This window comes from Lepidochelys kempii, chromosome 1, assembly GCF_965140265.1.
Source record: "Lepidochelys kempii isolate rLepKem1 chromosome 1, rLepKem1.hap2, whole genome shotgun sequence".
Taxonomy (NCBI): Eukaryota; Metazoa; Chordata; order Testudines; family Cheloniidae; genus Lepidochelys; species Lepidochelys kempii.
The window spans coordinates 207,586,834-207,610,545 of NC_133256.1; the positions used below are offsets into that span (position 1 = coordinate 207,586,834).

Genomic DNA, 23,712 nt, shown 5'->3' on the forward strand with positions numbered 1-23,712 from the left:
TGATCCTTGGGCCACCATAACAAAAGACGACTTTGCTCCCTCTCATCCTGAGGTTGGCTGAAGGAAGGAAGGAGGAGATCAAGGATCCACAGGTCATGTCAGCCTGTTTTGCCAAGAGCCCAAGGAAGCCAGCTGGCATGTGGTACTGACCAAACAACATCACCTGCATTCCTGGCCTTAAAGCTAAAGAGCATGCAAACTGAAGAGCTAAATTTCTCTTTAACTGTATCTTTTTTTAGGTGGAGATGTCCATTATATTATTGATTTTTTTCCTACACCTTTTCAGGGGTGAATAAGAGTTTGAGTGTCAAAAAAAAAAAAAAAAAAAAAAAAAACCAGCATGTGCATATTTAGATTAACCCAAAATGACTTAAGTAAACATTTTTTTATAATCTGGGTCATAAATGAGCGTTACAGAAACTGCTTTGCCAAAAAAGGGAAAGTTTTAGAAAGTTAGAAACAGTCACCTAGCATCACAGTGAAGAAATTAGTCTGCGGAAGAAAAGAATGAGGGGGGATTTGATAGCTGCTTTCAACTACCTGAAAGGGGGTTCAAAAGAGGATGGATCTAGACTGTTCTCAGTGGTAGCTGATGACAGAACAAGGAGTAATGGTCTCAAGTTGCAGTGGGGGAGGTTTAGGTTGGATATTAGGAAAAACTTTTTCACTTGGAGGGTGGTGAAACACTGGAATGCGTTACCTAGGGAGGTGGTGGAATCTCCTTCCTTAGAAGTTTTTAAGGTCAGGCTTGACAAAGCCCTGGCTGGGATGATTTAGTTGGGGATTGGTCTTGCTTTGAGCAGGGGGTTGGACTAGATGATCTCCTGAGGTCCCTTCCAACCCTGATATTCTATGAAGAGATGACAATGAAATTAAAAGTTAAAGGACAATTGTGTAAGGTATCAGAGAGCCCCCTTAGTTCTGTTTCTAAATGAACAATTTTATTCCTCACAGTCATCAAGATGGAAATTGAAGTCACTGAGGCTGAGTGCGAGAGACTGTGAAGAGAGAGAGCCAGAAGTCAACATCAGAGAGGAAGGCTGGTGAGGTTAGGGTTGGGACACAAACTAGTACCTGGTGGGGTGGGCTCTGTTTAAGGGTCCTACATACCATTTGCCCCTTCTGCTCTTCCTGGTATGATAAAAGAGCTAATTTAGATTCAATTGTGATCCTCATTTTCTCGATGCCGAACGTAAAGCTCCTGGGGCCAGATTTGAAGAGGAGCTGAGTGCACGCATCTGAGACTGAATTCAATGGACAGAGTTGATCCTGAGCCATTCTGACATTCCTAAAGATTATACTGCCTTAATGAGCAGAGGCCTTGGAGTCAGAAAGGTCTCATCTCTGCCACTGATTCACTTTGGGGCCCTGGTCAAGTCACCTCATCGTTCTGTCTCACTTTCCCAATCTATAAAATGTGGCTAATAATATTTTCCCCACCCCAGTGGCCAGGGCTGTTCTGGTATTAAGTAGTTAATGTCTGGACCTTGTTTTAAACATATGAAATTCTATAAAAATGCAAAATACTTTGAAAAAAATCAACCCAAGACCTCAAGTTGGGGTGCAATCACTAACAGCCCAAAAGTTAGTGGAGCCTTTTGTAAATTTTAACATTAATTTGTCTGTACCTTACTCAGTTTGCTGTCTATAAAATGGGAATAATAGAACTCTGGTATCTCATAGGGAAATTGTGAAGATAATTTCATTAATGTTTGTGAGGCTCAAATACATTGGTGATGAGTGCCACAGGCAAGCCCATGAAGCAATTAATAATTCCATATGGAGTGGAGGGCTCAGAAGTTGTGCAGTAAATAAGGCCTTACACATTGCATAAAGGCAGGGTAAAAAGAAATATTGAAAACTACCTCATTCATTTTCTGAGCCCCCTTCATCCTATGCACTGAATGAGGCAGTGTGTGATCATGTAATTAAAGACTGTATTATAATGCCTACACCCATAGGAAGTGAAGTAAGGCTGCACAAACATTCTTCATTCTGGCATTTCCTAACTTTCAAGTATTTTTCTTGTCAACCTAAATAACTTTATTTCATGTAGATTTTTGATATGGGATAGCATATAAAAACAGACAAGCAACTACCAAGTTTTGCACCTTTTAATATTTCACTTGCCACTTTCTACAGCTGTTTGTCTGTCTTGACTATTTAGCATATAAGTACCAGGGCAGTGGGAACCAGTCAGTGAGTAGGGCCTATGGGAGCTACTGGAATACCGTTAATTATTATCATTATTATTATTTTCTTACTTCAAGCATGAGGATGGGGGGAGGGAAGCTTATTTCATTAATAAGTGTGAGGTGCTCAGATGCTACAGTGATTAGTACCTCTGAAAAGCCTGTAAGTATTTTAATACCAGACATTTATGTAGTTGTGCATGTTAAGAAATGAGGAAGCAAATTTTAATCTGATGCCTCAGCACAAACTGATCACAGCTCTGCTCAGGAGGAAGTTTGCACCATTATAGAACTGGCCAGGCACATTATTGGGGACTTTTATTGATCATTTGAGATTTCAAGCATAGGCCACTAGACTTCATAGACAATGGGTCTGATCTGGCATTGCAAATCACTTATTACTCTTTTATTTTTAAATTACACTTGGCATATTCCAAAGTTGTATGTAGTTGTTGGGAGGAGCCATTTCACTGACAAGTGACCTTGTGTAACATCCTGCTTTTAGACTGGTTTAACAGCCAGAAGGGAAAACCCATCTACTAATCTTGTCCTGTTAAGGCCTGAAGTTGTCTCTGAGATAACTATGTCTGCACTGCTACTCTAGAGTCCTTCACTTGGGGGACTTTCTCTGTGCTCCAGTGATAACAAACCTTGCTGGAAGACACTCAACCACATAGATAAAGCCCAGGAATAACACCACATCAAGCACTGTGATAGATTTCAAGGATGTTCCCCAACAAAGTAGCAATGCATCATACTGATAACCCAGGCCACCTGTGGGGACAGCTCTGAAGTGGCCCCCTTGTCTCTCCCATCTTCTGGGCTGGCATGGAGCTGTGGTGGCAGCATGTTCAGGCTCTGGGAGAGAGAATAAAAACAACAGTTTAAAAAATATATACATTGGTGACTTTGCTATAAAACAAACCTATCACACCATTCCACAAGGGGTGAGAGCTACACAATGTCCTCAGTCCAGAGATCTGGAAGGGTTTCAGAAGCTATTTTTCACAAACTGGATTAGCCTGCACCCCAAAACCCAAGCCCCCTTTTCTGCATCCTGCACAGCTGCTTTATGTCTTTATTTGCTAGGAGTTTTTTTGGTGTAAATTCAAGCAGTCATATTTACAGATGATCTCAAACCTGGAGGTGTTGTAAACACATCAGGAGGGCAGAACTGAGCTGCAATGCATATGGGGAAGGTAGAGCAAACAGTTCTACAGGCTGTAGGGAAATCCAGCCTAATTAATGTAAAAACCTGTACCCAGGAAGAGGAAATAAAAAGCTGAGATATAGCTGTATCCTTCACATTACAGTGCATAATTTTTCATCCTTAACCTTCTAATATTAACTCCTGTGGGGTGGTGGCTACAGCTGAGACAGGGAAGGAGAGTTTGGAAGGGGAGGTGTCCACAAGAGGCTCTTTACTATAAGGAAGTGGATCGCAGTATGAAAAAGAAATAATGGTTCCTAACATGAATACGTAACAGAGACATGTTCCTACTGTTGCCCTTCTGCTGAACAGCAAATTTGGGCACCTTGCAGGTCAGTTTCCCTTAGGGAAAGAAACTGGTGACAAAAAACTGGTGACATTGAGTCAGGCTATTTTGTACCATAACTTGTTTATCTGTAAACCCTATTTCCTTAACGAGGGGTTGTAACAAACTGCATGCAGGTGCACAGCTGATGTCGACAGGAGGGTGATGGCTTCCTCAACCATGGGATGCTTTTCCATGAAAGAGGATTGCTGGGCAGAATGGGCTACATCTGATGATGAAGGGTCATAGAGTCAGAGTTCAAGGCCAGAAGGGCCCACCAGATCAACTAATCTGACCTCCTCTATATCAAAGGCCACCACTCAGCCTCCGCACACTAAAGCCAACAACTGGAATTAGACCAATTACACTACTCAGGAGACTAAACTATTCCTAGATTCTAAGGTCAGAAGAGGCCTTTGTGATCATCTAGTCTGACCTCCTGTATCACACAGGCCATAGAACTTCCCCAAAGTAACTCTCAGAGTAGATCTTTTAGAAAAACAACCCATCTTGATTTAAAAATTGCCAGTGATGGAGAATCCACTATGACCCTTGATAAATGGTTCCAGTGATTAATTACCTTGACTGTTAAAAATGTATACCTCATTTCCAGTCTGAATTTATCTAGCTTCCACTTCCAGCCATTGGATTGTTATACCTTTCTCTGCTAGATTGAAAAGCCCATCATCAAATATTTGTTCCCCATTTAGGAACTTCTTAACTGTAATGAAGTCACTCTTCAACTTCTCTTTGTTAAGCTGCATAGACTGAGCTCCTTGAATCTATCACTATAAAGAAGGTTTTCTAATCTTTTAGTCATTCTTATGGCTCTTCACTGAACCCACTCCAATTTATTAACATCCTTCTTGAATTGAGACACCAGAATTGGTCACAGTATTCCAGGAGCAGGCACACCCTTTTACTTTGTACTGTTTAATTTCATCCCATTTCTGTTACTCCAGTCCTCCAGGACATTTAGTTCTTCCTGTATAAGATTCCTATCTACCCCTGTACTGGCGATGCCTCCTCACTTTTTATCATCAGCAAATTTCATTAGCACACTCCTACTTTGTGCCAAGGTCATTAATGAAAACATGAAATAAGATAAATCCCAAGATTGATCCTTAAGGAATTCTCCTAGTAGCTTTCCTCTATCTTAGTGACAAAAGCCCACTGGTAAATAAAAATGGTGCTCTCAACAAAGGGCTGAAAGGTGGGGGTGGGGGGACATGGGAAATAGCAATCCAGTCATTAGAGAAACAAGTGGGAAAATAATGGGGCAACCTGCCAAACACCTTAGATGTTTATACACTAATGTAAGGAACATGGGCAATAAACAGGAAGAACTGGAAGTCTTGGCACACAAACCTTTCCTTCCCCATCTCCCACCTTCCCTATAACTACCAGAGCATTCTGTGCAGGTCTCATGTCCAAGTAGTGATCCTTACTGAGTCTCTGAGGTGTGATGGATAATAGGGCTACAAGTATCCTAAAGAGTTTTAATATTCTTTTGCTGATTAAATAAACTTTTCAGTTTTCTCCAAGAAAAAAAGTTTTCTTTGGAAATCCTGGGAAGAATTTATGATGCGGGCCCACAGAGCACTAATGAGTTTGATCATTAACTATAGGATATTAAGCCATTTTCTCTTAATAAACTAGTCATATCAGCCAGAAAGAAAACTTTTGCATCAGCCTCTAATGGAAATATAGGGTTTCAAGGTTTTGAACTATAGCAGCTCAGCAGAAAAGTCACAGATAACAAATCTTTAAAAGTGTTATTTTAAAAGGGAGGAATTTTCCAAGGACTTGCCCTTGAAACACTTGCAAAAATTGTCTTATCATATGTGAAACCTAGAGAATCTTCTATATTCCTTGGGCCCAATGACACTTTTGATTTGCTGTTTATATCTGAAAGCCTAGGGATACAGGAAGTGGGGAGGGTTTAAAATAGAAATGATGTTTCCAGAGCTATACACCAAATCTTGGCTAGTGACTAAGCACTATTCATTAAAATTGTGTAAAAAGAGGAAGGACGTTTAGGAATTATTTATGCTAAGGGTTAAATAAGAGATTTTTAAGTGCCTGCTTCAACTCCCTTTGGGCCAGAGAGAGACAGACGGACGGACTCTGTAGTGTCGTGGTTAGGGCACCCACTTTCATAAATGCAGAACAGATTCACCAAGAGAGACCTATCACTAGGGCCCTACCAAATTCATGGCCATGAAAAATGTGGCATGGACCATGAAATCTGGTCTCCCACTGTGAAATCTGCTCTTTGGTGTGCTTTTACCCTATATTGTACAGATTTCAGGGGGGAGACCAGTGTTTCTCAAATTAGGGGTCCTGACCCAAAAGGGAGTTTCAGGAGGGTCACAAGGTTATTTGGGGTATGGGGCGGGAGGAGAAGATCATGGTATTGCCACCCTTACTTCCGCGCAGCCTTCAGAGCTGGGCAGCTGGACAGCGGTGGCTGTTGGCAATACCACACCATGCCATCCTTATTTCTGTGCTGCTGCCTGCAGCAGTTCTGCCTTTGGACCTGGGCTCCCGGGCTGCAGCTGCCGCTCTCCAGCTGCCCAGCTCTGAAGGCAGCGCTGCCAGCAGCAGCAGCAAGGGTAGCAGTGCTGCAACCTCCCCTGCAATAACCATGCGACCCCTCACACTTCCTTTTTGGGTCAGGACCCCGACAATTACAGTACTGTGAAATTTCAGATTTAAAGAGCTGAAATCATGAAATTTACAATTTTTAAAATCCTATGACTGAGAAATTGACCAAAATGGACCATGAATTTGGAAGAGCCCTACCTGTCACAGATTCTCCTATAGTCAGATGGTTAGGGCACTCCTCTGTGGGATGTGGATGCAAGTCACATTTGAACCTCCGTCACCTACTTCCTATAGGGGTGCATTAACCGCTGGGCTCTTGGGGAGCACCACTACTGCCTTTGTTTTTTGTGAGGCAGGGATGACCTGGGTTAGGCACTTAACTCCAGGAGAGGGTTCACATCTATGACTCCCAAGCGAAGACAGGCATCTCCCACTGGCTCACAGTCAGGTGCGTAACTCCTGTTGAGGGCTGGGGCTTAGGCATTTTCCATTGGCGAGCTTCGACAGCTTCCCACCTAACATGCTGGCTTTTGTGGCTCCCATTCTTAAGCACCCGACTCGCTGCCTGCATTATATAGGGAGCCTGGGCACCTAAATCAGAGTAGTTGGGTGCCTAGAGTTAGGCTCACCATTGCAATGCCCAAGTTCCCTTTGTGGATCAAGCCCACTGGCGGTTGTGACAGTCCTACTTGTAACAATAAGATTTTTTCAGGTGGCAGCACACACTTAGAGGCAACTAATTCAGAGGGTTTGTCAGAGCGAGCGTTTCTCCATTTGGGTGGAGAAGTCCACACACTTGTTGCACAGCTAGCAGTGCTTGACTTGGCAGGGGGAGAGTTTTGAATCTGTAGATTCTTTTCTTCCCATGCCATGGGGGAGTCTGTTTTTATTTAAAAATATTTGGCATTGAAAGAATCCACTGTTGGCCCACGCAGGAGGTGCAAAGCACCCCAGACTCACACTGAAGTCTCACTCCTCTCGCATATTTTGTTGTGCTCTTAAGGTTGTGAGCACACACAGTTCGTACGTGCCGAGAGGTAAAGTGATGTCCCCAGGCCTTCTAGGACCTTTCTGTAAGTGGGTGAATGGTCCTGCTATTGTGGGGAACTTTCCTGGCTTGTACACTAACCTGTGGAAGTGGGCTAGTGAAAGGATCCGCGTCCTCGCTCCCACTCCCTTTACCCAGATGCCTGCCTGACCTCAAGGGCTCCACTTCCACTCTCCTCTGCAGCAGAGTCCTCATAACCCCAACAAGGCTGGGCCCAGGATTCCTGGGGGGCTCAACACCAAACCTTGTTGTGGTCATTTAGGCAGGGCTAGGGTGTCCCCACTCCAGGGTACTCTCTCTGCACTGGATGTTTCCCTGACCCCACTGATCATTACAGTTCAAAGCAAATACAAATTTATTAAACAGCAATCAATTAAAAAAAAACAAAGAAAGAATGGGAAAGGTTAAAGGAAAACACATCACCCTGCTCTGTGGCATGCGGACGTCACAACCAGCATCTCTGGAACGTAAGGGAAGTTCACAGTCTGTTCCTCACACATCCAAGGCGCCTTCTCAGGCCCTGACCATGCTGCAGTGATGCTGTGGGTCGGACACTTGCTCTCAGGCTCTAGGTGGCAGGACCCTTCTTCCCAGCATTGCCCCCACCCCTGAGGGGTTACAACCTCCCTCCAAGTCTGGCCTGCAGGGCCTCTTGGCTGGGGACATCTCCCTGCACTGGTCCCTCTGCCCAGGGTTCCCCCTCGCTCTCCCTAGCTGCTCACTGCACCTGGCTCTGGACTGCTCCGAGCCTCCAGGGCCAGCCTCATCACTGCTGCTGCTCTGCCTCCATCTCCCTGGGCTGCTTCTCTGGCCCCTCTAGCGCTGGTTGCTGCAGCTCTCCTCCCAGAACAGGTCTGCTCTGTGAGCTGCTTCTGTGGCTCTGCTCCCAGCACAGATCTGCTCCCTGGGCTGCTTCTCTGGCCCACGTGGCCCTGCTCCCCAGCTCAGCTCAGGCTCCTGCTCTCTCTTGGCTGCCCCCCCCCCCTCTGTTCCAGGCAATTCCAGCTCACTGGGAGGACAGGACCTCCCTGGCCTCCTGACTCACTCATTAGCCTGTCTGCCCTGTAAGTCAGGCTGACCTGGAGCATTGGCCTCTCCCCATTGCCCTGGGGACTGTCAGTCACAGGGTCCTAATTTCCCATCGACCTTTCTTTTGGTACTGGGAGCTAGTCAACCAAAACATCCCCACTGAATTTTAGTAAGGGGTCAACAGTCCCCTTACATTTCTGATGGAATCTTCATGGTAGAGGGATTGCTGGAGAGCCATGGCCCTGCCTGTGTGCTGGGAAGTCCATGGCTGCCTGAAATACATGAGTTTATAGAGGACTTAAAAGAGAACGTGTATGCCTAAGTATATAGACCCTATCTTTAAGGGTTTCCATAGCTGTAACTCCTCTGCTCCTTGCCCCCAACTCTCCAGACCTCCAACAACTCTGGGAGCACCAAGCTGCCTCTCCCTCCCTCAACGACACAGGCTATTATGGTAGAATAGCAGGGCTCACTGGGAACACTGATTCTGCCCCTGCAAGGAGAATGCATCCTGTCTCATCATTGATCAGCTAGAGCTGTGTACAGATGGGCTATTCATTCCTGCCACAGTGGCTGTTGGGTTAGGAGAAAAGGCAGGCCTTGAGGCAAGAGCACTCACTCTCTAACAAAAGAAGCATGAGCCCAACAGGCAGAAACCTCTGAAACAAAACTCACAGTTTGGCCCATGGTCCCTCTTTCCATAGGTTAAGTTAGTGGGAGAGGGTCAGAGCTCCAGCACCAGGCACAGGTTGCAACAGAAATTATCACAGGGGGATTTTATTTGTGTCCCAGAATGACTAGGCACAGAGGATTACATTTAAATGGGTATTCAGAAGTCAGTTACTTCAAGGATGTTCTCCAAACCGATGAGGAGTGGGAACGGGGGAAATCTGTCTCATCATTAATCCAAGGCAAAGGAGGAGGGAGGGGAGTGCCAGCTGTGCAGTACATAAATACCAGCCACTCTTTAGTTCCTTCCTCCTGAACTCTAGGAAGTTAGAAGCAGGGCCAGAGACAGAAAACTGTGAGGTTTATTTATTATGTACATTCATTTTTAACAGTTAACCTCTTCAGATTTGTGAATTTCCTCATCTTATATATATCTAATTAGTAAGTGCTTAGTGATTTGCCATAAAAAACGTGCAGGCAGCTTCTGAATATTAATGCATCAGTGAAGTTAATTGACAGGTTAATGAAGTTGTTGAGTTAGGGTTGGTGTCTGAAACTGGGTTGTTTTTTCCACTGGAATCCCTTTCTGGTGTTGTCACTGGGCTTCTTGAAGTTGATGCTGTGTCTTTTTCTTCTCAGTCAGGAAGAGGAGCTGCTTTTCCTGGGTCTGGAGTTGGCTGGTTTGCAGCTAGGGAGCAATCAGGTGCCATGTCTTTGGCTGGGGTGAGCTGTCTGGTGACAGGAGCAAGTGGATTTCTTGGCCAGAGAATTGTCCACTTACTGCTGGAGGAGGAGAAGGAGCTGGCTGAGATCCGAACCCTGGACATAGCCTTTAGCGACGAGGCACGCAGGAATTTTACAAGTAAGTGACTATTGTTAGGACAGGGAGATTGGAGGGGGAATTCTTAAGATACAGTCTCAAATAGAACCTCTTGGAAGGTTTTCCCCTTTCATAGGTTTGCAGATCTGGGACTGACTTACCTCAAGCGTACTGTGTTTCATTTGCATCCCCAGTAAAGCTAAGTAAACTTGGCATAAAAATCAGGGGTGTTAAAATGAAATGACAGTAAGCTTCACTAGTGACTCTTGGGGCCTCTACATAGTACTGAAGATTATTTATTAGTGTGTTACAATTAATAGGATGGCACTCACTAATTTTCATTAGTTTGATGCCCACAGGGCAAAATCATTACAAAATTCCTCACCATTGATTAGTGCAAGAGAAGCCAAGAATCAGTTTTCATTTGGGGGCACTGTAGGTCAGGACTGAAAAGAAGAGAGCCCAGCCCCAGAATAGTAAGGGGCGCTGCAAGTCAGGGTTGAGGGGCATTGGCAGAGCAGCAAGAGGGAGGGGGAGCCTCCAAAACTGGAACAGTGGGGGATTCTGCAAGTCAAGAATGGGATACACTGACTGAGCTATGTTGGGATAAGTTTAATTATTATTAATTTTTATTACAGGTAGGGGCTGCTGGGCCCTACAAGACTGCAGCCCCACTGTGGTAGACAGTGTTCAGATAACCTATAGTAAGAGACAGTGCCTGCCTCCAGAAGTTTACGGTCTAACTAAACAAGACAGAGAAGGGTGAGAGAAATAGATTATTATCCCTAGCTGGGAAACTGGAGCACCGAGATTAAGTGATTTGTCCAAGGGCACACAGGACCTCTATGGCACAGCAAGGAACCAATTTTTTTAAAGTGTCTAAATGACTTAGGAGCTTACATCCCTTTGACTTGCAATGAGCCTTAGGCTTCTAAGTCACTTAGGCACATTTGAAAATGTGCCCCTCACTCCAGTGCCTTACCCACCATCCTTTTTGGCAGCCATTGTCTTTATAGAATCACCCTGTACAACTGGATAAAGAATAATAATCTTTCTATAGCATTTTAAATCAATTTATAGACTTCTACAACAGGGATATAATTCTCTATTAAATTGCACAGGGTTTTAGAATAGTTATTTAGAGACCTCTGCTTGTTGGTTTCATCCTATTAAATTCTATGGCAGGTTCCAGTAAGAATTGGCCAAGGTCCCTGTAGCAGATAGGCACTCACCAGCACTGCACCTCCTGCTGGTCATCCTGGGAATTAGCTCTTTTCCAGCCTTGGAGCACCCTCTGCCAGCCCGTGGCTCATCTACCGCAGGCCCCATGTCCCTCTCAGACCGCGATGCTCCTTACCTCAGGGTTCTGCCCCAGCAGTACCCCCACCCACTGGGTCTCCCCTCCCAGGGGAACCCCCAACCCTCTAAACCCACCCTGCCTCAGTGGCTACTGCCAGTCATCATCTAGCCCCCTTTCACTGGGGCAGACTGCAGTCTGTAATGGCCACTCTTCTTTGGCAAGGGGGTTGGACCCGCTGCCTCTGCCTATTCCCAGGCTGCCCCTCTGAAGCCCCCATACCTCTTTAGGCCTTAACCAAGGCCTCAGCTTGGGGAGTTGCCAGGCTGGAGCTCCTCTTGCCCTTTTCCCCAACACTGCTCTGCTTTAGGTACCCTGCTCCTAGGCCATTAGCCCTTCCCACTCCAGGGTGAGAGTGAGACTCCTCTGTCTCCTGGCCCCACAGTCCTCTTATCCAGGCCAGCTGTGGCCTGATTAAGCCAGCCACACTTGAGGCCAGCTACCTCACCAGCCTCCCTCAGCTGCTCTTAATCCCTTTTATTTTGGAGTGGGGCAGCCACTCCACTACAGTCCCCCACAGCTCAATTAATGCATCTCACACTTCACTGACAGCAGCCTGTGCTATTCTAGTCTAAAGGCAGTTCAGACAATGCTGCAAAACCTGCACTCACAAGTGGTCCCCCACTACTGTGTGTTGTTTACTGTTCCTGTAACAGTGTAGTACAAGGTGGAGCATAAGCTTCTTTTTGCTAACTCAGAGCTCTCTGGGGATAATCTAGCCCCCTTAGGAACCAGAGCTGCCTTTTGTGTAATGAAATCCTGACTGGCCGCAACAAAGGTCTCTTTGCTCCTTCTATTTAACAGGACAGCTCCATCCACTATCCCCTTAAACTCTCCCCCCATCCCGTTCCCCAACACATGCCAGATCTGTGCACCTTCTCTCTCACACTCTTTGGGTATTTCTATACTGCAATAAAACAGCTGCATTTGGCCCATGTCAGCTGACTCTGGCTTGCAGGGCTTAGGCTGCAGGGCTATACAATTGCAGTATAGATGTCCGGGTTGGGCTGGAGCCCAGGCTCTAGGACTCTGAGCCAGGATATCTACACTGCAATTATACCTGCAGCCCTAGCTCTGCAAGCCCGTCAGCTGACACAGGCCAGCTGAAGCTGTTTTATTGCAGTGTAGACATACCCTTTAAGATCTGCCCTGCGGCCACTGCCAAAGCAAGTGACACATTGGTTCTTGCGACTTGCAAATGGGAAGGGGTCAAAATGAGTGGCACCACAAGGAGTTCAAGTATATTTGGGACTACCTCTGAATGACACCCCCCACCTCTTCCAAACCCAGATAATTAACTTTGATCCATATCTGTATCTGTAAATGCATGTCTAGTGACTATGCTTCAGTGATCTCTCTCAGGAGTAAGTGAAACAATTTGAGCCAGTACCCTTACCACAGTCAGTCCTTGATGCGGGGATTCCTGGTCCAGATGTAGTGTTACTACAAGACCATTGGGCTTGATTCCTTTCACTGACATCCATCCATTATATCCCATTGTAACTCCACTGGCTTCAGGGGAGCTACTCCTAATTTACACTAGAATGGGAAGATCTGGGCCATTATATTCTTTTGCACATACTTATTTCTGGATTTCTTTCAGGCAGCACTGACACAGACATGTGCAGAGCACACTGACTCATTCATTTCATGAGTTCCTTTAATCGGAATGTCCTTGAAAAACAGGGCATGAAGACATGCATTTAACAGCTCTTAGCTTTGTATTTGTTTAGGTCAGGGACTGGGACATTCACATTTTGCCTAATCCAAGGCTTTTTGCTGGACCACATTCAACTTGTATAAAATAGAGGAGATTGCTGACTCCTTCATCCTTAGCATGACGGTGTGCGTTGTGGAAGAGTCAGGTCCTAGCATGCAATGGGGCCAGGATTCTCCACGTCAAAAAAAATATTGTGAGTGGCAGCCTGTCATTTAAACCTTATTAAGAATGACTAAGATAATAGGCCATATTGAAGAATGCAGGCCATGAGCTCCACCCTGAAATGTATCTATCCCACTGCCAACTTTCCCAGTAGTACTCTGGTCTAGTTTATTTGCCCAACATATTAAGGAGATTCTAGGAACTGTTCAGTCTGTTGGCTGCAATATTGATGGCAGACATCCTCACGATGTCATGGATGCCATCAACAGTGGCACAATAGACTGCCCAGCTCACTAAGACAGAAGCCAAGAAGAACTCTCAACATGGAAGCTGACTCAGATTTTTTGTGACAATTATGAAACCTCAATAAAACCTGCAGTTGTCTGAAAAAAAAAATTACACTGCAAGCTTCTTGAAACATTCAAAATATTGTTAAGTGCTCAATTTCTTTCAAGGAGCATTCTTGATTATTTTAAAGCAGCAGCTTTCACGTCTACCACAGTAGCTATCACTTTACAAAGATTTGTGCTCACATAAGGCCCAGTATTTAAGCATGACATCTAGTGCCAGATGTTCCAAACATGGACAACTAACTCAGCACCATTCCCCATTGGGAAGAGTAGAAGGAGATTCGCATATTGTTGTGTATTATTGCTGTTATTGAAGAAAACTGGTTTAGGAGATTCCACTACAGAAAATCTCAATACAGCAGCTGCCTTATTAAATCCAATATTAGTGTAGAGCTGCAATTAGATTTGTTTGCCCTTGTAGCTGCACTAACAAGAGACATGCACAATACCCCTAGGACTTCACAATAATATAGCTGATCTGGAACCAATAGAGTACATACATGCATACATATAAATGGCTCAGCTTCCCAATAATAAATCAGGTCAAGATGTGACAAATCATTTCATTCCTTACAAATTAAAATAAGATGTGGTTTCACTATTTTTGCAGTGGATGCCTGAGCTACATTCTTTTAATCAGTCATCTATTTATCTACGAATTGATACAGTATGCCTGACTGTAGCATCTCATTCACAGTAACTCAGCACTAGTTAGGAGCTATTTGAAGGAAGATCGACAATAAAACGTATTGGGTAAATTTTCAGAAATGCCTAAGTCCTCAGAAGCCTAAGTCCTACTGACTTTAAGTGTTTGCATGTGTTTTAAACAATATGTAGAAGATAGATACAAATAGTTTTGGGCAGCTAATATGACTGAATTGGTAAGGCAGATGCTGCTTGCAGTAGTGCTTAGAGTTTATTACAATAACCATCAAATTCCCAAACACAGACTGCCAAGCAACAGGCAGTACCCTTCTTTACAGCTCAGATGACACAAACAAAGTGTGGGTCATGCAGGCAAAACATCTGCACAGGCTGCCTGCTGTCTTAGAACAGATGCAGCCAAGGAGTGTGTATGCTTGTTGTTGAACAGAATGTACCACAATGAAATGGTTGGGTCGAATTTCTGCCTCTTTCACCAACCCCAAGACACACGTGCTTTTCTAATAGGTCGTTGAAGACCAGACACATACAAGTCATTTGTTCTTTGTCTTTGTCATCCATCTTTGTAATAACCTCCCCCGAGCATTAATACTCCTTCCTCATTGCTCTCCTCATTCCCTCCAGGGCTTAATTTCCCTCTCATACCAATGTACAGCAGGAATAACTCATGTGTGAGTCACTGAACTCAATGGGGGTAAAGCTGATGTAAATGAGACGTGAATCTGGCCCATGTTGTACTCATGAAGCAATTTCCATTGATTTCAGTGGAACAGGACATGGCCTATAGTGCCACATTTTAGCCGCAATTCCCCAGTATACCTTTGGACCAGGACTCCATTATGCTAGCTCAGGGGTGGGCAAACTATGGCCCGCCGGACCGTCCTGCCCGGCCCCTGAGCTCCCAGCTAGGGAGTCTCGCCCCCTGGCCCCTCCCCCGCTGTCCCCTCTTCCCCGCAGACATGACCCCACATGGGCAGTGCAGTTTGCACCCGCCCACCTCCCAGGCTTTCAAATAAGCCTTTCCTGCTACTCTGAGTGGCCTGGCAAGGGTAAGGGGATGGGGGGAGGGCAGGAGGTCCTGGGGGGCAGTCAGGGGGCAGTTAGATGGGGCAGAGGTTCGGGGGCAGCGGTCAGGAGACAGTGAGCAGAGGGGTTGAATAGGGGGTGAGGTCCCGGAGTTCGGGGGGGACAGGGAGCAGGGGGGGTTGGATAGGGGGTGGGGTCCTGGAGGGGCAGTTAGGGATGGGGAGTCCTGGGAGGAGGCGGTTGGAGGACAAGGAGCAGGGGTGGGGTTGGATGGGTCAGGGTTCTGAGGGGCGCAGTCAGGAGGTGGATAGGGGGCGGGGACAAGGCTATTTGGGGAGGCACAGCCTTCCCTACCCAGCCCTCTATACCATTTTGCAACCCCGATGTGGCCCTCGGGCCAAAAAGTTTGCCCACCCCTGTACTAGGTACTGTACACATGGATTCAACACCAACTGGATTTTTCAGGTGATAATCCTAGTTAGTAGATGTTAGAACAAGCCCAGTGACTGCATATTTACAGAATATTCACAAGTGTCTTTGTCTGTCAAGAGTGGGCCCACATATGTAATCAAACATTTTGCATATACACAAGTAGAAAACCAGTTTAGGGGGTATTGACAATGTAAGTAGGTAATAATGTGAGCTATAAAATGAATGAGTATGAGAGAGAATGTATCAGTCACCAGATATGTGGCACTGTTTTTAGATTAAGGCTTAGATCTTCGTATCACTTCATAAACCAGCAGTCAGATCAGGAAGACTATGTGAGGAAATATATAAAAACAAATGGAAGAAAGGGGAAGTTGATAGTAGTGAACAGAAATCAGGAGTAAGGAATAGTAGAAAATTGATAAGAGAAGCAAAAGAACAGAAAGCAAAATCTATGGCCAGCAGAGTTAAGGACAATAAAAAATAATTTTTAAAATATATTAGGAACAAAAAGAATTCTGCCAGTGGTACTGGTCCATTATTAGATGGAAATGGTAGAATTATCAATAATAATGCAGAAAAGTCAGGTATGCTCAATAAATATTTCTGTTCTGTACTTGGAAATATAGATGATATCATAGAATCTTGGAATATCAGGGTTGGAGGGGACCTCAGGAGATCATCTAGTCCAACCCCCTACTCAAAGCAGGACCAATCCCCAATTTTTGCCCCAGATCCCTAAATGGCCCCCTCAAGGATTGAACTCACAACCCTGGGTTTAGCAGGCCAATGCTCAAACCACTGAGCTATCCCTCCCCCACAAAGGGAGCGATGAGGGTGGGATATAGTCTAATCACATGGAGATGATAGCACTCTTTCCATTCCACTGGTATTTCTGGAGGATGTTAAGTGGTAGCTACAAAGGTTAGACATTTTTAAATCAGGAGGTCCAGATAACTGGCCTCCAAGAGTTTTAAAAGAGCTGGCTGAATGTTGATTTTCAGTAAGTCCTGTAGCATTGGAGAAGTTTCAGACGAACGGAAAAAAGCAAATGTTGTGTCTATTTTTAAAAAGGGTAAAAGGGATGACCGGGTAAATATAGAGTTGTCAGTCTTATGTCAATCCTAGGCAATATTATGGAGAAGCTGATATGGGACTCTATTAATAACAAATTAAAGGAGGGTAATATAATTAATGCAAATTAACAAAGATTGATGGAAAACAGACCCAGTCAAACTGATGCAGTATCTTTTTTTGACGAGACTGAAAGTTTGGTTGCTAACGGTAACAGTGTTGGTGCAATAGACTTGACTTCTGCACTGCACAACATTTTAATTAAAATACTAGAACGATATAAAACCAACAAGCACACATTGAATGGATGAGAGCTGGCTAACTGATCGGTCTCAAAATGTAATTGTAAACAGGGAATTGTCATCAAGTGGGTGTGTTTCCAGTGTGGTCCTGAAGGGCTCAGGCCTTGGTCCTGTGCTATTTAACATCTTTATCCATGACCTGGAAAAAAACATAAAATCACACGGATAATCTTTGCAGATGACACAAAAATTGGGGGAGTGGTAAATAATGAAGAGGACAGGTCATTGATACAAAGTGATTTGGATTATTTGGTATACTGGGTGCAAGCAAAAATGTGTGTTTTAATATGGCTAAATGTAAATGTATATACCTAGGAACAAAGAATGTAGGCCGTACTTACAGGATGGGGGGACTGTATCCTGGGAATCAGTGACTCTGAAAAAGATTTTGGTGGATAATCAGCTGAACATGAGCTCCCAATGTGACGCTCTGTCCAAAAGAGCTAATGTGATCCAGAAATGCATAAATGGGAATCTGGAGTTGAGGTTAAAATGTTATTTCTGTATTTGGCATTTGTGTGACAGTGCTGGAATGCTGTGTCCAGTTCTGGTGTCTACAGTTCAAAGATGTTAATAAATTGGAGAGGGTTCAGCGAAGTGCCCCGAGAATGATTAAAGGATTGGAAACATGCCTTATAGTAATCAACTCAAGGAGCTGAATCTATTTAGTTTAATAAAGAGAGGGATAAGGGGTGACTTGATCACTTTTTATAAGTACCTGAATGGGGAATGAATATTTAATAATGGACTCTTCAATCTAGCAGAGAAAGGTACAACAGGATCAAATGGCTGGGCAACAAAAATAATTAGGTGTATGGAATGGCTTCCATATGAGGAGAGATTAATATGACTGGAACTTTTCAGCTTGGGAAAAAAATGACTAAGTGGGGGATATGATTGATGCCTATAAAATCATGACTGGTATGGAGAAAGTAGATAAGGAAGTGTTATTTACTCCTTCTCATAACACAAGAACTAGGGGTCATCAAATGAAATTAATAGGCAGCAGGTTTAAAAAGAACGAAAGGAAGCATTTCTTCACACAGTGCACAGGCAACCGGTGGAACTCTTTGTCAACTAACGTTGTGAAGGCCAAGACTATAACAGAGTTCAAAAAAGAACTAAATAAATTCATGGAGGATAGGTCCATCAATGGCTATTAGCCATGGTGGGCAGGGATGGTGTCCCCAACCTCTGTTTGCCAGAAGCTGGGAATGAGCAACAGTGAATGGATCACTTGATGATTACCTGTTCATTCCCTCGGGGGCACCTGGCATTGGCCACTGTCAGAAGACAGGACACATGGCTAGATGAACCTTTGATCTGACCCAGTATGGCCGTTTCTATGTTCTTAAATTGAAGCTAGACAAATTCAGACTAGGAATAAAGTGTACATTTTAAACAATAAATGTAAATTAACCATTGGAACAATTTTCCCAGGGTTGTGGTGGATTCTCCATTACTGACAATTTTTTAATCAAGACTGGATGTTTTTTCTAAAAGCTCTGCTCTAGGAATTATTTTGTAGAAGTTTTTTATTATTCAGGAGGTCAGACTAGATGATCACAAAGATACCTTCTGACCTCAGAATCTATTAATAGGTTTGTCTCCTGAGAATTGTAATACTTTGGCCTAATTTGGGACCATTGTGATCATCTAGTCTGACCTCCTGAATAATAAAAAACTGGGTTTAGTATGGGGGGCTGGGTGGTATTGGTGACCTTTGATATATACAGGAGGGTCAGATTAGATGATCACAATGGTGCCTTCTGGCTTTTGCATCTATGAAAAAGAGACATTAAAATAGTTTTTTTAATTAATAAAAGTTCATTACTGTCATATTAAATCGGCAGTGGGATACCCACAGAGAAAACTTCTTAAAAGCTCTTTGCATTCAGTGGCAACGCACAATAAGTGTATATATTAGCCTTTCATCATTAAAAATCTGGGGTGATATCCTGGCTGTAATGAAGTCAGTCGTTAAACTCCAGGATTTCACCCCTGGATTTCAATTGTGGTTCAGGCTGTAAGTGAAATAAACTGGGGTTAGGGGGTCCTTGCCTGCAATGGCCATTGGTTGACATCATAATACTGTAGCTGTCACAGCATAAGAGACTAGAAGACAAGGGTTGGCACCACTATGTTGCGTGACGGACACCTGAAAAAATTACTGTACTTGGTGACGGACATTGGGGCGTAGCAGAACTTGGGAGCGATGTATGACCTAGGACGGGATTTGTAGAGGTACTGCAAGTCAGGGCTGAGATGAAGACAGCCCAGCTCTAGAACAGCAGGTTTGCTGCAGGTCAGGATTGAGGTACATTAGCAGATGCGTGTGTGGAGCCCAGGCCCGGAAAAGCAGGCAGTATGGCAAGTCAGGACGAGATGTATCAAGAGAGTAGAGTCTAGAGCCATCACTGGAATAGCAGGAGGTTCTGCAGATTAAAACTGCAGTGCTTTATGAAAGCTGAGACTGGGGTCCAGCCCTGGAGTAGCAAGGAGTTCAGGACTGACGGGCCTCAAAAAGACATTGAGAACTGCATTGGAAGAGCTGTGGGAGTAGGGCTGGAAGAACAAGGAGGTTTATTGGACAGGAATTGTGTGCATCCGCAGTGCGTGCGTCTCATGACTGGAGGGATGCTGCCAGGCATCTTTAAGGGAAACTCCTACTTTCATGAGTAGCAAAGCATCACACTTATCAATATATGTACTACACAGTGTGCATGTAAAAAGCGGTTTGTAGCCCTGCTCTAGGCAGTTTTCTGGGACTTGCTGGCACTGAACAATGTTTCTCTTTTTTTTTTTTTTTTTTAAAAAAAAGGACCTGGTTGTATGTTTGCTCCAAACATATTCCAGAAATTAGCAAATATAAGACTTATATGAAACTGTAACTAGAGCTTAAAAAAATATAATCAGTGGGAAAAGGCCATATAGTTTGCCTGCCCCCATAATATCCCTCAGCCCAAGCAGTCAGTGTTCCACAACTGCAACCATGAAATCAGCACAAGTATTTCTCTTGGCTTGGCGCCTCACAACTCCCTTTATTACACTTCTTTGACATGCCGATGAAGGCCTCTTTCTTTGTTTCATGTTGCTCTTGCAGATTTCAAGGGTCAGACTGTGGTGAAGATCTTGGAAGGGGACATCCGGGATGCTACATTCTTGAACAGCGCCTGCGAGGGTGTCTCCCTTGTCATCCATACAGCATCCATCATTGACACCTTGGGCCTTGTAGAGAAGCAGCTGCTCTGGGAAGTCAATGTAACAGGTGAGCAGAGTGTATTTCCTTTATTGTTTTAAGCCTTGAGCTATAGCAATGACCATCATCTGCCTCCAGAAGGACACAGTTTTCATGACTGAGCACCTGATTCACAGGGTTGCCCTGCTGCGCCTTGTGCAGTCATTTACACCCACCCAAAGTGTGTGTAAAACTTTGCTGGGGTAATTGGGTAGCATTGTGCACCTACTTTGCAGCAGTGGAAAGATGCAGGGCAATGCAGAATCAGGCCCCGAGACTAGAATTTAGGGACTTCAGGGAGAGGAGACACCGTTTAATTCCTATCTTCTGTCATACATCTCCCTCCCCACCAAGGTGCAGTGCAAAATTATTCCCTACAGCAACAGTAGTTTGGCTTTGGGCGTGTTAGCCTTGTTCTGACTGGGCCTTTTCAGTACCCACACACATCAGCAAAAGGAGGCGAATCCCCATGCCCGCCATGTTAACTGGCTGAAAAATGCACAGAAAGGTATTTTTAATTTCCTGTCCTTCCACAGCCCCACTGCCAGCACCTATTCCCCTTCTCCTCCATGGCTGCAGAGATTTGCCTGTTTATGTATTAAAGTACTACAGGTTTTATATACAATTACCCTCACCTCCGATAACCACCTCACCCTGGGACTCTCCCAGGCCTGTGCTTCTCCTTTCCTTTTCCACTCTCTTCACCCTAGTCCTTCCCTCTGCCTTTTCCCCTGCAATTGAACCTCAAAGGCAGGAGGGGCTCCTAGGTCCACTCAGAAGCTCATTGTTAAAATTCCATCATCAAACTGAAGGGAGTGTTTAAGTGATTTCCCTGTCAGCGATAGAGTCCCCCTTCTCAGAGCCTCCTAAACCAGCCCTGCCATCATCTGTCCCTATATCATTCAAATAGTGCTGAAAAGCAAATATTGTCCTGCTGAAATGCTCCAGGTTGCATCAAATGTCAGGGAATTTGAATACATTTCCCAAGAAAAGGAGACCCCCCCTCACCCCAGATCATTATCCCCACTTGAAGTTATGCTTTGAGCCCTGCGCTGTACTCCCCCAGTACTCAGTGGATCCCTAGAGCTGCATCACTCAAAACTAGTTGGTCTGCCCTGTTCTGCCATCCCCCTGCCTCGGCTGAGAAAGCGTTTTTATTTAAATGACTATACTTCCCAGTCCTTCGTGCCTCACAGCAGCAGGCGTGGACCTGGGACACAGAGCTTCTCACAGGCACACGGAAACATATTTGTGGGAATCCCTTGTTTGGATATTGGCGCCCATCATTGTTCAGATTAACATTACTGCTTTTCCCTGTAGCCAGGCGTAACAGAATGTAGCAAGTGCTGCTCTGTGGCCTCACTAGGACTGCTGTGCGGGGACTCCAGGGATAAAAAAGTTTGGATTCCCTTCACAGCAGTCTGGTGGATGGCCTGAAGGGAGCACCCAGCTGGATCTGTGACACCAAGCTTCATCGGAGGCAGCTGGGGTTACATTTCAGTTATAGTCAGTGGTGAGCTGGAGCCGGTTTGCACTAGAACCGGTTGTTAAATTTAGAAGCCCTTTTAGAACTGGTTGCTCCGCGAGAGACAACCGGTTGTAAAAGGGCTTCTAAATTTAACTGGCCAAAAGTGGTACCTTAGGCGCTGACTCCATGGGTGCTCCAGCCCTGGAGCACCCAAGGGGAAAATTTGGTGGGTGCAGAGCACCCACCGGCAGCTCCCTGCCGCACCCCCGGCCCCGGCTCACCTCCGCTCCGCCTCCTCCCCTGAACGCGCCACCCTGCTCTGCTTCTCCACCCCCCAAGGCTTCCCGCGAATCAGCTGTTCGTGCGGGAAGCTGGGGCAGGCATGAGAAGCAGGCCGCGGCTTCCCGCTCAGGCCCAGGGAGGTGGAAGTGAGCTGGGGCGGGGGGGGAGGGGTGAGTGTGCGATGAGGGCCGCCCGCGCCACAGCAGGTAAGCTGGGGGGGGGGGCGCACAGGGGAACCGCTCCCTGCCCCAGCTCACCTCCGCCACCCTTGGCCTGGGTGTGAAGCTGCCGCCTGCTTCTCAGCCCTCCCCGGCTTCCCGCTGAACAGCTGATTCACGGGAAGCCGGGGGGAAGAGAAGCAGAGTGGGGCAGTGCGTTCAGGGGAGGAGGCGGAGCTGAGGTGAGCTGGGGCTGGGCGGGGAGCTGCCGGTGAGTGCTCTGCACCCACAAAATTTTTCCCGTGGGTGCTCCAGCCCTGGAGCACCCAGGGAATCGGCGCCTAAGGCGCCACTTTTGATGTGATCAGTGGGGGGAGCGGCCGCACCCCCTGCTCCCCCCAGCTACGCTCCCCTGCCCCTAGGAGCCAGAGGGATCTGCCGGATGCTTCCTGGGAGCTGCCCCAGATAAGCACCTCCGGGACTCCCCACCTCGCCCCCTGGCAGGTGTCTCTGGCTCTTAGGGGTGGGGTGGGCACCGACTACAGTGGCCCACGAGACCTTCCTGCCTGGTTCTGGAGGCAGACAGGGGAGCAGGGTGGATGGAGGAGGGGTCCGGGGGGGGGGGGTGTCAAGGAATGCGTGGGGGGTTGGATGGGGCAGGAGTCCCGGGGGTTGCGGGTGGGCAACGACCCCCTCGTGGAGTGAGGAGGGAACCCATTGTTAAGATTTTGGCAGCTCATCACTGGTTATAGTTCAATGTGGGAAAGAAGAGGAGGAAGAGAAGGGAAATTGTGGGAAAGAAGGAGGGAAAGGGAGAGAGGCAAGTGGCAGTCTGAATCTGCTTCTGTCACCCATGAGCTCAGCAGCCAGCACCTTTAATTCTATCTGTTCAGTAGGAAGTGTGAATTGAAAGTGCCCACAAATTTCAGCAGAGAAGGCAGCTGGCCAGGCTCCTGGTGGGAGGGGCCAGGGAGAAATCTGGGAACCTTAGGGAAAAAAACATCTATGGGTGGTGCACAATATATACACACACACACACACACTAATAATAGCTTAGAAAGGGTATTTATAACTCTCTCCTATTTTCTCTTACACTGCAAATTATTTTTTCACAGCAGAATGCATTGCATTAAATCCTATGAAAACCAAATTTGTTAAAGGTTATAACAACAGGAGAGAGGCTGGGGAGGTGGAGCTGAGTATGCCCAACCCCTTCCTTTAGGCAGGAGGGTACTAGGCAGAGACAGAATTTTGAAAATTCTTTGCACATTTATAAAACAACCTCAAAAGTCCCTCTAAACAACAAGTATCTCTACAAGGTGCTTACTACAGCTAGAAACTAAAAACTAAGGCTGAATGGAATGTGTTTAGTAGAATTACCTGTCAGAGAGCACCGAACAGCCTAGTGATCCTGCTCCTAGGCCTCAACATCAGAGGGAAAGCCAGGTGCAGAGAGCACCACAGAAACCCAAAACACACCTCCCAGTGTGCAGAAAGTACTAAAGTCCCTCTCGGGCACCACCTGAGAACACTAGCTCAGGAGTGCTCCGCTGCCTTGTGGCTGTCCCAGCACCCAGCTACAT

At 45.8% G+C, this 23,712-nt stretch overlaps 1 protein-coding gene across 4 annotated transcripts in view; it reads left to right on the forward strand.

The window, feature by feature from the left end:
- The window catches only part of LOC140897605 (3 beta-hydroxysteroid dehydrogenase/Delta 5-->4-isomerase-like), a 37,653-nt gene that overhangs the window by 9,147 nt on the left and 4,794 nt on the right, over positions 1–23,712 (forward strand). For 2 of the 4 annotated variants that reach the window (XM_073310425.1, XM_073310433.1), the window contains exons 2-4: positions 955–1,043; positions 9,720–9,942; positions 20,087–20,251. In XM_073310425.1, coding sequence (XP_073166526.1) covers positions 9,789–9,942; positions 20,087–20,251 — 319 coding nt within the window. In that variant the 5' untranslated portion in view covers positions 955–1,043; positions 9,720–9,788. Of the gene's footprint in view, positions 1–954; positions 1,044–9,400; positions 9,436–9,719; positions 9,943–20,086; positions 20,252–23,712 lie in introns of those variants that run through there. The other 2 variants (XM_073310448.1, XM_073310441.1) reach the window with 2 other exon arrangements.